The 14963-nt window shown below is 39.9% G+C and overlaps 1 protein-coding gene across 5 annotated transcripts in view; it reads left to right on the forward strand.

Annotated features, from left to right (window-relative positions):
- slc2a9l2 (solute carrier family 2 member 9, like 2) overlaps positions 1–14963 on the forward strand; it is a 139917-nt gene that overhangs the window by 34028 nt on the left and 90926 nt on the right. For all 5 annotated transcript variants that reach the window (XM_037781709.1, XM_037781728.1, XM_037781718.1 and 2 more), the window contains one exon: positions 13067–13199. In XM_037781709.1, coding sequence (XP_037637637.1) covers positions 13067–13199 — 133 coding nt within the window. The remainder of the gene's footprint in view (positions 1–13066; positions 13200–14963) is intronic.

A 14963-nucleotide genomic window follows, 5' to 3' on the forward strand; every position in this document is an offset into this window, starting at 1 on the left:
CATTGGGTGCCAAACTGACAATAATAGAAATATACATAATCTAATTATGAATACTTGATATACCTTCCTAATTGTTCAAAATGAAAGTCAGTAAATGAAAGAGTTTAGAGGGCTTTTAATTGCTCTGATAAAATCAGAAACTACTGCTATATTTAACAATTAAATTTTTGTGTTCTCCAATTAAAGGTAGATGATGAGGTGGTTGAAATTACCTGGCTGTTATTGTTGTAGATTTGGCTGATATAGCACACGTTACCATGACAATGTAAGGAGGAGAATGCCTTACAACTAGTAAAAGAACCATAAATAAGAAAAGAAATCTAATATTTTAGTATTAAGCTATTTCATTCACATACCATATCAACACAATATTCAGTCAGTGTGTGTGGAAGGTACCAGATAACATTCTCAACATCAGCATGCCTGATTTTGCTGGAGGTCTGTTATTAGATTGAACTTGTTGTGTTGGTGGTGTATAGTAGTAAAACCCACAGGCAGATTGGAAAACTGTCTCTTTCGCTCATGGAACACAAACCGGTTTGCTAACATTTCTTCCAGAAGCGTTTCATTGTAAAAATGACAGACAATAAAGTAATGCTAATAAAAATCCATTGGGTTTAAGAAGATAAAATACCTTCTGTACTTCTCAGTTGTGAATTATGTGAATGATTTGTACATTAACCACAACAACAGCTGTTTCTGCACACCTACTGAGACAAGACGGTAGGGGACCGTAGCCGACAGCATCTGGATTTTTCTGTGTAATTTGTGGCTTTGAAATATGTTATCATATGCAAACAAACAACTAGATTGCATTGCATTGCATCCTGTTTTGTTATGGGCTTATACTTTATACAGTAACATGTGTGCAACACAGTATTGCACATTTACAGCTGTGGATTTGCTTTCATTGTTGACTCTTGACATTCACATTCAGTTATAAGAACATGTTCAGAGGAGAGAGAGATTGAGTGTGACTGAGTTTGAGTCACATGCGAAACAGACACAGAACATGACAATGGATTGAGTAGAGCAGGAGAACGGACTAGCAGCTTTTCATCTTTATCTATTTTAGGGATGTGCATTCCCAGCAAAAATACTATTCGATAATCACTGGGAATTAGTTGATTATTTTTCGAGAGAGAGACACAGTGGGGGAAAACGACATGTAGGGTCGGCACGTTTTCCCATCTAACACTACGGATTAAGAGTTCATTTCAACCATATTGTTGGAACGGTCGAAGAGGCCGGTGGAAAGACAAACCAAGACGGTTTTGGTGAAAGGGGTGAGGTGCCGCTTGTGCGCATGCACATGATAGATTTAATTTGATCTTATTCCATACTCTCAAATACAAAACAATCATACCCACTAACCAAAATGGCAATCAGACCTCTATCAAAGGAAGAGATGCAGAACATCTGGACCTCAGCATTTGCACCAGACAAACCAAAAAGGAAACATTCAATGAGTGGAAAAGTCTACAACCACCACAAAAAAACACTCACATTCCCCCAAACCTGAAAAGATCACAACAGGACAAAACCATCACAGGAACAACTACAAGACAACCAGCAGAAAACCAGACAGCTCCAACCTACCACCTACCCAACCCCCCAAAGACCCACGTCTGTACCGCCCATGAGCAGCTAGCCAATAAATCTCAAACCGATCACCCTCAGTAGACCGTTTTAACAAAGAAACCCTCAAGTTTCTGGATTCACTGCAGCCCGTCACACCACCAGGGGGAGCCACTGCTCCACAAAAGAACAATCACAAACTACAAGAAACCAAAGCACTAAAGGAAACACCAGCGCTCAACCAGCGCTCACCTCTCCAATCACCAATCCAACCACCAGCACTAATGCAACAGGAACCCCCAAACCCAACACCTCTGCTGAAACCCAGATCCTAGCAACAATACTGAACAGAATCCACCAACTATTTACGGAACTCAATAAGAACTTCATATCAAATCCACTTGCCCTCTTCATTCCACAACTGCAAAACACTATGGGACTGATGAGCACAACCCTGATGCATGCACCCCCCCATCCAGCAACCTTTGCAGAGACCTTCAACCAAAACAAGGACAAATACAGTGAATATTTCAGCAGAAGAGAGCACGAAAGGAAGAAGAACACAGATCACACCCTCACTCATACCAGTGGTCATAGACGACATCAATTACGGCATCTTTACCACCAACCAATCCATCTATGAAGAACTGATCCGATGCAAACCATCGGTTTACTATCTGCAATGGAAACACAACATAGAGAAAAGGAGGATCTGGTTCCAAAAGTGAGTTGAATCGAGCTTAGCTGTACCATGCAGTGGAAACACGCCATTATACGACATACACTCCCACTCAACCCTTCTTCCCCCTGGTCCAAAGACTCATTTCAGCACAAGTAAAGCCCCACCAGCCCCCACTCACTGGCAAACCAAACAGCTGATTATCAAGGGGAAACTGGTGTGGCTGGAAAAACAAGGCAACTACAACCAAAGCACTTTGTATCACCAGCACTCAACAGCCCACCACCTACAAATATGCCAACTGCGGTGGCAAGCATCCCTCCATCTGCAAAATAATTGCCCCACCTACCTAGCCTTCACAACCACGGCACCAAGAAGCCTCCAACAACAAAATCATTCAACGTTCCAGTCCCCCGCCCAACTCCCACATCCCACTGACCCCTCAGGACCCCAGCACAAAGCTCACCAAGATACACAAAGATCTCAAACTATTATGCAAAGATGACACAACAATACAGAAAATCCTGTAAAGCGTCAGAATGAACACAAACTTTCTAAACAGTTCCATCGTTTAAACTGCTCATTTACTAAATATATTTGATCCTATTTTAGTTTTGTTTTTTTTACCTATCTAATCCTTTTAACCTTCTTTTATGGCTACCACCTTTTTACACATTAACATCTGAGGAATAAGGAAAAATTAAAGCGAACTGACTGAAAAAAAACGGTCACTGTAACCTTCAATTACAAAACCCTCCTCAGAAAAGAAATGAAATGAAAATGGATGTTTTTTTAAAGAAGGCCATGAGGGAGAAGTGGCACATTTAATCAAACAAGGCATGGAATACAGAGAAACCCTTCTTAACTTCAAAACTTACATTCGTACATACATAAAATTTGACTTGTGAATTTAACCCATCTTAAGCATTTAGGAGAAGTGGGATGCTGTAAAGCGCCTGGAGAGCAACTTGGGATTCAGTGTCTCGCTCAAGAACACCTTGACATGCAACCAGGATGAGCAGGGGATCGAACCGCCAACCTTGTGATTAAAGCAGGTCCTGTTCTACCCCCTTAGGCACAGGCGTCCATCACACAACCTCACACAAGAAGAACTAGCAAATAATAATAATAAAAATAAATCCACACTCTTCTCATTTGATCAATATATTGTCCCACTGGAGTACAGCCCTCGGAAAAAACACAGCAGAACCATCACCAATAACAACAGAAATGTGTTCATACTGGGAGATTTTAATGCCAAGCACAAGGATTTTAACTGCAACACTACAAACAGATCAGGAATAGCTCTAAGAGAAATATTGGACACCAGCCACCTCACTATCCTCAATATTGACGAACCTACTCACATCCACTCTGCATACTCCACCATGGACACACTGGACCTGGCACTCTCATCACCAGACCTCTCAACCACACTCCAGGACTTCAACTACGACATCGGCAGCGACCACCATCCTCGCTACTTTCTCCCTCACGCTCCAGCACATGCCACAGGAACCACGGTACAACTACCAAAAAGCAAACTGGGAAACCTACAGGAAGCACATTGCCAAACAAACCAGAGACATCACTCAGATCCTACGCGATCACCACTCACCAGACCACTCAGCCACACATATCGGGTCAATACTCACCCAGGCACGAGTTACATCCCACCGAGGGCGGCCCTAGTATTTTTGGAGCTCTTGCCGAAATCTGTTCAGGATCCCCTTCTTTCCCACACGCACACACTAATGTGCTGTGAATCAAAAATGATACTAAAACACCTTACTTTAGAGCACAAACTATCCTTTATTACTTAAAAATAATAGATATGATATTTCTTAAATAACCTAAACGAAATACTATGATGGACAAAAAACTAAAGCAACTGTAAGAATAACCAGAACTCAAAAGTATTGCACAAAAGAAAACAAATACGTGTGTAGACATTTTACAAATCAATAATCAAATCAACCGGTAATGTGTTCAAGGCCCTAAGGGCCACACTTTAATTACAAATATTGCACACAATGAAAAAATTCAAAATCAATTTTTCTGAGAGATGAGCTTGCAGCAAAAGCAGTTAAGTATTTTGTTTTTTTCAGAATGCATCAGCCAGCTTTTCCTCATTCCCCCCCCCCCATTTATTAGTTTCCTCTTTCCTCTCTTTTAGGAAAAGTAAAATCCTCTTTTAACTCGGTGGGATCTCTGCTGACAAGCTCTGTTCTCGCTTTACCTGACAGGGTCAGTAGGTGCTGCCTTAGTGGACTCTCTGCTCTCACTGTACATGATGTAGAGGTGGATGTCTCTCCATGGGGAGCTGCTGTAGTGGGTGAACACGAGGCTGGTGGTAAAATGTGTCTACCTGCAGGCAAATACAGACATTCATGCACATAGTTATATACCTGTTTAAATTCCCTTTTATTTTCGTAATATACTGGGTTTTGTGTTGTTATTTTTAGTCAGGCTCCTTTTGGCCGTCCCAGAGTCCTAGTGTTATTCAGGTGAGAATGGCATGGATGCATAAGAGAACTGGTGGTTCTAATTAGTAATACATACCAATAATGTGAAAATAATAATAGCTCAACTCTGGCCTAAGTCAATCCCACAAACACTCTGCAAAGCATTTCCACACACACACCCCCATTTAAGTACCCGGCTGGGCATTTATGCAAAACACATTTTTATAAAATTGCATTAATTAAAACTATAACCCTGGTGTATCCTATACACATAATTTTAATTTATCAAGTCAGAGAGGGAAATGGATAATAACAGGTCGATAACAGGTAACTGATTCATCAGCAGCAGCAGCTCGGCTGCCATCTCCCCATGCTAGCTAATTTATTGTACCCCTTCACACCGTGACTGAGGTAACGACACGCCGTGGCCGCTGGGTAGAGTTTAATCGGTTCAACTTGTGATGACCCCTGTGGTGTCATTTGGTGTGCTGTGTGATTCACCTGTCTTTGCTCTCGCTGCAGGTGATCATTAGAGCTGCTGGGAACACCCAGTTGTTTTAGTTCTCTTATGCACCTTTACAACACCCGCACACACATATTTTTCCACTCATGCACCACACACACACACACACACTATTACAGACACCACTGATTCCCACACTCCATACTGTAAATATTTAATTCACCTTTTAATTTGGCTTCATTTGAGGGAAGGGAAAGAAAGGCCTATCTTGGAAAATGGTTTCCAACCAAGGTGTGTTTTTAACAATGGATGATGATCAGATTCAACTTCATTGTCATCGCACAGGGACAACGAAATTCACTTAGCACCTAACCAGAAGTGCAAAAGAAGCATTAACGTGCAGTGTAATGTCCATATGTATAATATATAGAATGTGGAGGATAGGAAAAAGCTAAGATATATACAGTATGAACAGTATAGGGCACGCTTTTTAGCACGACACAGATGCACCACCATTGCTAACAAAACAACGAAATGATGATTTAACATAGTCTGTGTGTATTTAAGCAGAAGTATTATATATAAAGCAGAAATCAGTGCTGCTTGAAACCAAAAATATATCTTGAGCTGTGAATCCCCTCGTTGATGGTTGCATTTCTCAAAGGATTTGACCAATCTCATTTTCCTCCTGTCACTTTGCGCTGACATTTACACACGGGCCTAGTGTCCGAGCTTCTAGCAAAGCTGGTACTCATTTTTAATTTATAAGTATTGGCTTGTCCCATCCATCAATTCGACCTGCAGACCACCTTTATAAATATCGTATGGAGTCTTCCACGCAGCCACTGTTATGTATTCATGTCAGCTCCGTCACACCCTTCAGGACAACGCGCACCACGGACATCTGTGATGTCCGATGATGCCGTCGTGGTCTTCGCTTGCCTTTGGTCGTGAGATTGGAGCCCCTCAGTGGGAGCTTCTGTTAATAGGAGCCGGTCTAAGATGTCACTCTGTGGGGTGCAGAATGGTGATAAGCGTTGACAAATGATAATTACTCTAACCTTCATGCTTATTCACTGACCTTCTCCCTGTAGGGAAACATGTTTATTCCAGCATTACAGCAAGAACAGGCCTTTTGCCAGTCTGTCACTGAACTCCCCTGAGACACTGAACTCATCAGCATGCACCTCAAATGCAGCTTACACCAGTAAGGTTAGACTCAAAATGTGCCTTCTTTATCTCTATATCTATATCTTTTTCCCTTTGGGGGGCCAAAACAGAAACTTAATGGTGGGCCACGGGCCAAAAGCAAACACCTATTGTATATTGTTAAGATGCAAAATGGTACTAGGATCCTAAGTTCCTTGAATTGAAATGCCTTTTATCTGGAACTGTCTCTGCTTCTCTATTTTTTCTTACCTCACTCACGCCAAACTGACCTCCTGCAGTGTCATCCTGCCTGCTGTGCTCAGATTATGAAAAATAATTAATAATTAGGGATCCTACATATTTAAAGAGCATTTTTACTTCAAAAAAAGTGAAACAACATTAATAGCAATTTTTCATTTTTTTAAAAATTAATTTCAATTATTTTTCTCTACAAACATCTGGCAGGCTAAATCGAACCTTATGGCTTAAATCAGAGGTTCTCAATATTTTTTCAGCCACGGACCCCTTACAAGATAAAGAATATACAGACATGTATGTCCCTTGGAACAATTTGACATATAGCCTATTTTTTTTTTACACTTCTAGTCTTGGTTATGTGAAAGAACAACACAAGAGAAATGCACTAGAAAGATATTAGACATGTATTAAACATATTTGCAGATTCTAAGTGTTATAGATTTGTGAGATTAGAACATAATTTATGAACAATTACACTGCAGATTTAAAAATGTAAATATAATTTGTTGAACTATGATGCCCTTTGTAAAAAAAAAAAATATATCATGATGATTTAAATGAATGAATCTGAAAACGTTTGAGTGCCACGGACCCCATGCTGAGATTTACTGGCGTAAATGACCTAAAATCGATGGATTGTTATATGTGGGGATGGTCCCTGTAGTGCAATGCATTTAGATGGTTGTCACTCCGGGTCTCAGACGCCAGAGTAATATGGTATCCTAAATTACTTTGATATTACAGGAGGTACCGTGTATGTACTGTATGCTGTCAGCTCTCCACACACAAGAGATGAAACAAGAGTAGCTGAGCAGTCTGTGTTTTTGTAGCATGACTCTTCATCGTAAAGGTACACTATCTATAGTGTTGAAGCGCTGAAACACTTTATGTCGGTCAGATTGAATTTCTGATATATTGCTAGGTCTGTCGAGCTTTTGAATCCGGCGTGTCAATATGGAGTTTTCAACTGTATCAGTGAGAGATATTCAAAAGGAAATAATGGAGGATTTCTGGAGTAATTGTTCTGAAATATCAGAGAGAAGTAGACGGACAGGACTAAATTATGCAGTTGAGAGCTACATTCACAGTATAGGCTAATTTGTCAGCGGAGAATAGTGAATGAAGTGGTCCCAATGCAAGCGTCAGACACCCCACATCTTGACAACTCACATGAAGGACAAACATATACAGGCATTGTTGAAGATTAAATTAGAAGAAAGGGAAAAATATAAGTCATTGTTTTGCACAGTCACATAACATTAAAGGAGTAGTTTAACATTTTTTTTAAATACGCTTATTCACTTTCATGCCAAGAGGGAGATAAGAAGATTAATACCACGAATGTCTGTACGGTAAATGTGAAGTTAGTTTGCACAAAGACTGGAAACAGCGTCCTGCACAGTGGGGTTTTTAGAGCTTTATTGCTAAAAACAGCTGCCTACTGAGGCTGCGAGAGTGAACCAAAACAGTATAATTGTGGGCCAGACTGTAAAGCCGAGGGGAGCTGCAGGTTCAGATGAGTAATTCTCCGTAGGATCATCGCTACGAGCGACCCCTTTCACACTGTCACATTGTTTTCACATTGATACATTGTTTCTATAAAAATATCGATGATAGCCACTTTACTCCATATTAGCCCTCCCGTAAGGTGTGAATCCTAGAGGAATAGCAGTTCCCCAAACTGTAAGGAGCGCCGCTTAAACACTGTTAGAATGGGACGCCTGCAAGGGCCAGCTGTCAATCTGCTCTGTCGACAGAGCATCAGGAAAATAGGTTTATAGTGGAGGTGACATTCATTACAAACAGCTAAAGGCAGAGGGATGATGGGCTTTTTCTTCTGATCCGGGCAGATCTCCACCTATGTATTATTCCAAAAGGCTGAGATTCTGGTGACGTGAGGATTTTACCAACAAGATCTTCAATTTGTGAGAATTGAATGTGGAAGAGGTGTTGTGTTTATACCTTTTACAGACATATAATAACTCCAGAGCAATATTAATCTTTCGGGTAATGGACAGACTTCTGAGATATGACTAGAAACAAAGTAGGGATTTTTTGGGCTTTGGGTATCGTCCGATACCGAGTACCGATCCGATACCAGTGTTTAATTAATACGCTGTATGCCTCACTGTGTGGAAGTGACAGGGATCATTCCTTTATAAGGTAACATCAGGCTTGACTTTAACCTCGCTTTCCTCACTTTATAAAGGAAAATGTGATCAATAAATACATAGATATAAATTTATTTAATTGTTCTTTATTATTAAAATGACAAATCATACACCAGGAAAATCTTAAAATTAACAGGAATTACAACTCAAATGTAAACCTCTTTTATACAGCAACAAATTGGTCAAAACTTAAACAGGAATTAAAAATGCAGTGAATAATGTATATGGTATATAAACATAAAATTGAGTTGAATGGATCGGCCCCAATGTCACCGATATCCGATCCAGCAAGTTGAATCGACATCAGCCCCATATCCGATCCAGTATCGGTATCGGTGCATCTCTAAAACAAAGTATGAAGAGAAAAGATGCCATTTTTTTTTACTTTTAAGTTCCAAATCATTTGGTATACCATATGCATCGCTGGATGGATAAGAAAGTTCTTATTATACTTTACTAACCACTAAATTGCTCTTCCGGGATAACAGAACATTTAAATATAAATAGCAGGTAATCTCAAGGCTTTTCCTGTAAATCATCTTGTAATCCATCATGCATTTGTCTCTAACCAGCTAACAGTGAGTGACAGCCAATTAAATCTTCCCGCCCTCTATGGAAATAAAGATTAACGATTAACTGTTGCTGCCTGTACCGACCTTAGTAAATATTCGTACGGAGCTGGTTAATTTATCATTTGGGGAATGGTCTGGAAAGGTAAAGTAATTAAGACTGACCCAACACGATAATATTAGCTTGTATAATTGGATACATCAGAGATGTGGGTCGCCTGACAATTTCATTACCTCTATCTGAGAGGTTACCTGTCCAAACTAACCCCCCTCTCTGGCTTCATGGTGGTCCCCCTGCAACAGCAGCGCAACTTGTTCCTCTGTTTCGTCCCTCTCAGCTCGAGACAAAAAAAAGTTGTTTTTCATCCTCTGCTGTGGTACAATCACAGGATGACAGTCTGCACCCTGCAGCTTCGTGCATTCTCAGAGGAGATAACTGAAAGGAATAAACTGCAAGGCTCGTGGAATTCAGCAATAAACTGTTTGTCTGCTTTGTTTAGTTTTTTTCATCACTAGGGATGATGGGATCAGGGCCCAGGAGGGAGAAGCAGCCTGGCTCACCCAGCTTGCCCCAGTTAAATACAGCTATTGGTAGACACCACAAGGCGTGCTTTTAGTTTGTACTGTAAACGGGGCTGAAACTGTGTTTGTGTGTTTTTTTTTCTTTTTTCGGATATGAATAGAAATAATCAGTTTGTGAGTGCAGTCAACATCGACGTGCCGTATTATATTGAACCAGAAGATTATATAGAGGTTAAAAATGGATTTCTTCTCAGATGTTTACTGTATACAATGGACCGTAGAAATCAATGCTTGTAGAACATGAATTCAATTCTTTGTGCGTCACAGGAGCCTCTGAGAGGTCTAATCTAAGCGCCCACTCTTGTCTCCCGCTGGGATAAGACGACCCACAGCTCAGAGCAGCATGTAAACATTTACACAGCTCACCCAGGATTTAGTGCACAGTGGATCGTAGAGAAGAGTTGTTGGACTGTTACCAGTGTAAGACTGTTTTATAAGTCAGAGGTAAAAAAAAGACCTACATCCCATTTTCTTCCTCAAAGTATCGAGAAGCTTCTTTTCAAGATTTATATTTTTTAGGGCGCTTTCAAAAGCCAACATTTAATCAGTTTCTATCGAACTCTGGTGCGGTTCGTTTGGGTGGTTGTGAACGCAGTAATCGCAATCTTGTGCGGACCAAAACAACTGATCCCAGATCACTTGCGGGCATTCAATTGGACTCATTGGATCCACAAGAGTCTCGGCTTTCCACTCATACCCAATTTATGCAATTCGAAGACTGTTTCGGGACCCCAGTATGTAGAAATGTTCGAATAGACCCACATCATTTTAGAATAGGTGAAAGTAGCATAATTGTACAGCATGCATAAAACTGTATGGTTTTTGCCCAAAACATCATGTGATTATCATAAAGTGGGCATGTCTGTAAAGGGGAGACTCGTGGGTACCCATAGGACCCGTTTTCATTCACATATATTGAGGTCAGAGCTCAAGGGACCCCTTCGTGAATAGCCATGCTAATCCATCCAGCCATAATTTATCGTAACTTTGGAGTGTCATTTAGCCCATTGTGCGACTTTCAAGTATGACATTGTACCAATGGATTCCTCAGGTCAGCTGTTTTCAGTGAAACAGCTGTGATAAACACTCTGTACACTACCTGCCCTGCTACAGCAGACAGAGAAAGTTAGCAACCAGCTGAACATAGTGAAGCATTTAGCTGCTAAAAAGCCAGATATTTCCCTCAGGAGTCAAAAAGGAGAGAGAATATTGGACTTACATTTGTCATGTGGAAAGATATACAACTTCAAATAAATGATAATATTGCTCAATGTCTGCTGGATGTGTACATAAGCAACAGTTTGCTAACACATTCACCATAACAACTTTATAGAGAGACAATATCAGTATCAATATTTAATTTTAAGTCAGCGGGACTGCTGAAATCTTTTCTGCCACGCTGTTGGATGGTGCATTACACTGCACAGTATATCACATACTTTACTTTTTAATAAAGTGTAATTACATTTTGGTGGACAAGCGCTGCAGACTTTAAATTAATTTACAGCTCAGGCTGAATACATCAGAGTCATTAAAGAAAAGTTAATTGCATTTTTTAAAAAAGTTTTACAGTCTAATGAGAGTTTTTTTTTCCTCGTAGTAAAGGTTAGTAGGAGAATCCCCAACAGACGTCTTATAAGTTGAGAGTTGACATTTTCTCTCCAAAGGGCATCTCCTCTCCACAGTCTGCATCACTTCTATTGTTTCCCTCCTTTCGCTCAAGTGACATCATGAAGTGTAGATCTGCCAGATATGTGGTGCTGTGCATCCTGTCATCTTTATCCAATGGGCTACGCTTCATATGAGGCATATACATGCAGTATGTCTGTGTGATTTTGGAGTGTAAAAGTCAGAGATCCTTTATGAAATGTGATGGTGGTGACCTTCATCAACACAACACACTGCTCTTAGTTTTAATAATAAGCCCAGGAGGATGATGACTACACTGTTTGTCAGATGTCTTACATTGCTGGGATTGCATTCGAGGGGTACTTTGTATCAAACAGGATATGCTACTTTAAACTAGAACAAAAATCAGGCAATAGTATTTTCCAGGAATGATGATTTACAATCCAAGGTTATCTTGAATGACTCAAGTGCTCTTTGCTGCTGTTGTTGCAGAAAAACACAGAAAAAGACCATGTTTAAAAGCAGCTTCCATAAATCTAGCAGTCTTTGATAAATATTTAGCCTCTGAGGCATTTTGTGAAGAAAACACCGTGTAATGGAACTGAGACAACAACCTGGATGAATAACAGCATCCATACTAATGCATTCGTGTTGGGCTATTTGTCTTCTCTGCACCCATGCAGTCTATATTCACTCCATAACATAGACAGGAACAAAAAAAAAACACAGTTGCCTACAGTTCCTACTGAATGTTTGAAGATGTTTTCCGTATCGGCCTCATAATCAGCTGATCATTTTGTACTTCACACATCATGGCAGTGACTGGGAAAACAGCCAACTCAATTCCTGAGTTTATCACATCGATTAAGGCAGCAACAGCCTTGACCAAAGTCACGTCTAAGACAAGAGAGGAGATGCCACTTAAAAGCAGTCCCCTGTTGTAAACATACTGTAAGTTCATCTACAGTGGCGACCAACCATAGTGAGAGTTGTTTAACAAGAATTATGATTTTGTATGATTTTTGTAAAAACAAAAGAGAAAGAATCAATCCCATGTACTTCAACATACACTCCTTTATTATGGTTTATTACTGTTTTTTGTTAGGAAGTTAAACAGTAACAGTAATATTGCTATTTAGAGATATTTTGCACAAATTCACCATTTGCATTCACAGCACAACACACTGTTATTGCATATTTAATGCAGCCTTTAACTCATAGAGACTTTTCAATCTGTCTTACTTTAAGGAAACAGAAATGCATCATTTGAAAACCATAACTCTTATACTACAGTAAGCTTTCACATTCAAAGCATTGCCTTAAGCCCATACCACATTTTCTACAAGCACTGTAACTCATTGTTATGTTGCATTTAAATGATAATCATCACTGCTTGCAGGAATTCTTAATGAGAGTACGATGTGCATCCACTTGTTCCATGGAGCATCCGTTTCACTTCTTTGTTTATCATAAACCATGTCTGAAGTTTTAATGTAGTTCTTTTGTGGGTGTTCTGACTGCAGGAAAACAGGTGGAGCTACCTGTTTGCCTTCCTGGCGGTGCCGGCAGTGCTGCAGCTGTGTGTGCTGCCCTTCCTCCCCGAGAGTCCTCGCTACTTGCTGATAGAGAGGAAGGATGAGGCTGGAGCAGAAAGAGGTATTGTCTGCGCCGCACAAGGCTTTCATGTCTCGAATACATTTGTATTTTAAGAGCAACTTCCTGGTCTGTAGTGTACACCAACCCCAAACAAATTATTCTACAGGGGCGAGAGTGTCAAGGTACCATTGAACTAATTACCATAGTATATCAGCAGGGTATTGATGGAGTTGTTTACCAAGACCAGAGTCTCATTGATTACTTTTCCCATTGCTGAGATTTGTGGCTTTTACAGTAATTCACGATTACTTTGGCTCAGTTTTTCTGAGAGAGTCTCTGTTGCAAAACTCTTAAAGGACTTGAAACATTGTGAACCTATCCACCTCACACAGTATATTTGCTTCATGTCCTTATGTGATATAAAGTAGATGTATTCATTTTGTGTGTGAATTGAACTCATTTGATCCACAAGAGTCTCAGCTTCACAGTCATACCCAATTTATGCATTTCCAAGACTGTTCAGGGACCCCAGTATGCAGATACTATTCAAATAGGCCCACATGAATAGGTGAAAATACATTTGTACTGCATGCATAAAACTGCATGGTTTTTGCCCAAAACTGCATGTGATTATCATAAAGTGGGCATGTCTGTAAAGAGGAGACTCGTAGGTACCCCTTTTTCATTCACATATCTTGAGGTCAGAGGTCAATGGACCCCTTTGAAAATGGCCATGACAGTTTTTCCTCACTAAAATTTAGCGTAACTTTGGAGCGTTATTTAGCTTCCTTGGCGACAAGCTAGTATGACATGGTTGGTACCAATGGATTCTTTAGGTTTTCTAGTTTCATATGATGCCTTCACCTTCACTCACCCATTGGATTTTTAAGATGTTTATTATAAATCAATACAGTGTTTTTGAGAATCAATACAGTGTCACAACACATAATATTGCGATACTCAAGTGTATTGATATTTTCTTACACCCCTAGTTGCTAGGCACACATATTCCATTATTTTGAAATGCTATGAAATCACCTCCCACTCTTATTTCGCATGCGAAAGATCTTTCGTTCAGCAGCAAAGCAGAAGGGCTCTGCTCATCTTCAACAAAACCTTAACCATAATCTATATATGCAATCACCACAATTTTTCCCAAACCAAATTATTTTAGTAGCTACAGTAAAGTGTAACCATACCTCAACCATACTGTAACTTCCATGAGCAGATATTGAAGCATCAATCAGCTGTTTTATGACTTTTAGTTTCAGGTCTTGCAGTCTCCTTAAAGACAAGAAAGTCTTGAAATAATGATGATTGTGAAATTATTTAAGACGGATCTATATGCATCCTCTCGCCCAACCAACATTTTAAGACCTCAGAGACTGTATGGGAGAAACTACAGTATGATCTTGGCGAATGTTGAAATGCTGTGACAGGAGAAAGCACAGCAGGGGGTAGAGGCATAGCTCCAACTGCATGTGTTAACGAAGCATGTAAAAAAATGTGACGTCAGATAGGACTTTGATCGGTTTTGTCTCTGGGGTGGTTTGAACTCTTTGATGTCTCTGTCCATTCATTATAAAGGGTACTGAAGGTTTGGTAGCTTGTGCTCTTTGTAAAGCAAAACTGATTTCTTACCTTTAAACAGAAAATATTGTCCTTACATTCAAAATGTAAGTGCATTACAATTCAAATGTAAGTCTATTGTAAAAAGGAAAAAGAAATGTAATTTTATTTAAATTACTGTCAAAATGTTGTAATATATTCAAGGCTGCTATAGTGGCATAAATTACAGTTTAATGTTATATACTTTGCAGCATT

This window comes from Sebastes umbrosus, chromosome 1, assembly GCF_015220745.1.
Source record: "Sebastes umbrosus isolate fSebUmb1 chromosome 1, fSebUmb1.pri, whole genome shotgun sequence".
Taxonomy (NCBI): domain Eukaryota; kingdom Metazoa; phylum Chordata; class Actinopteri; order Perciformes; family Sebastidae; genus Sebastes; species Sebastes umbrosus.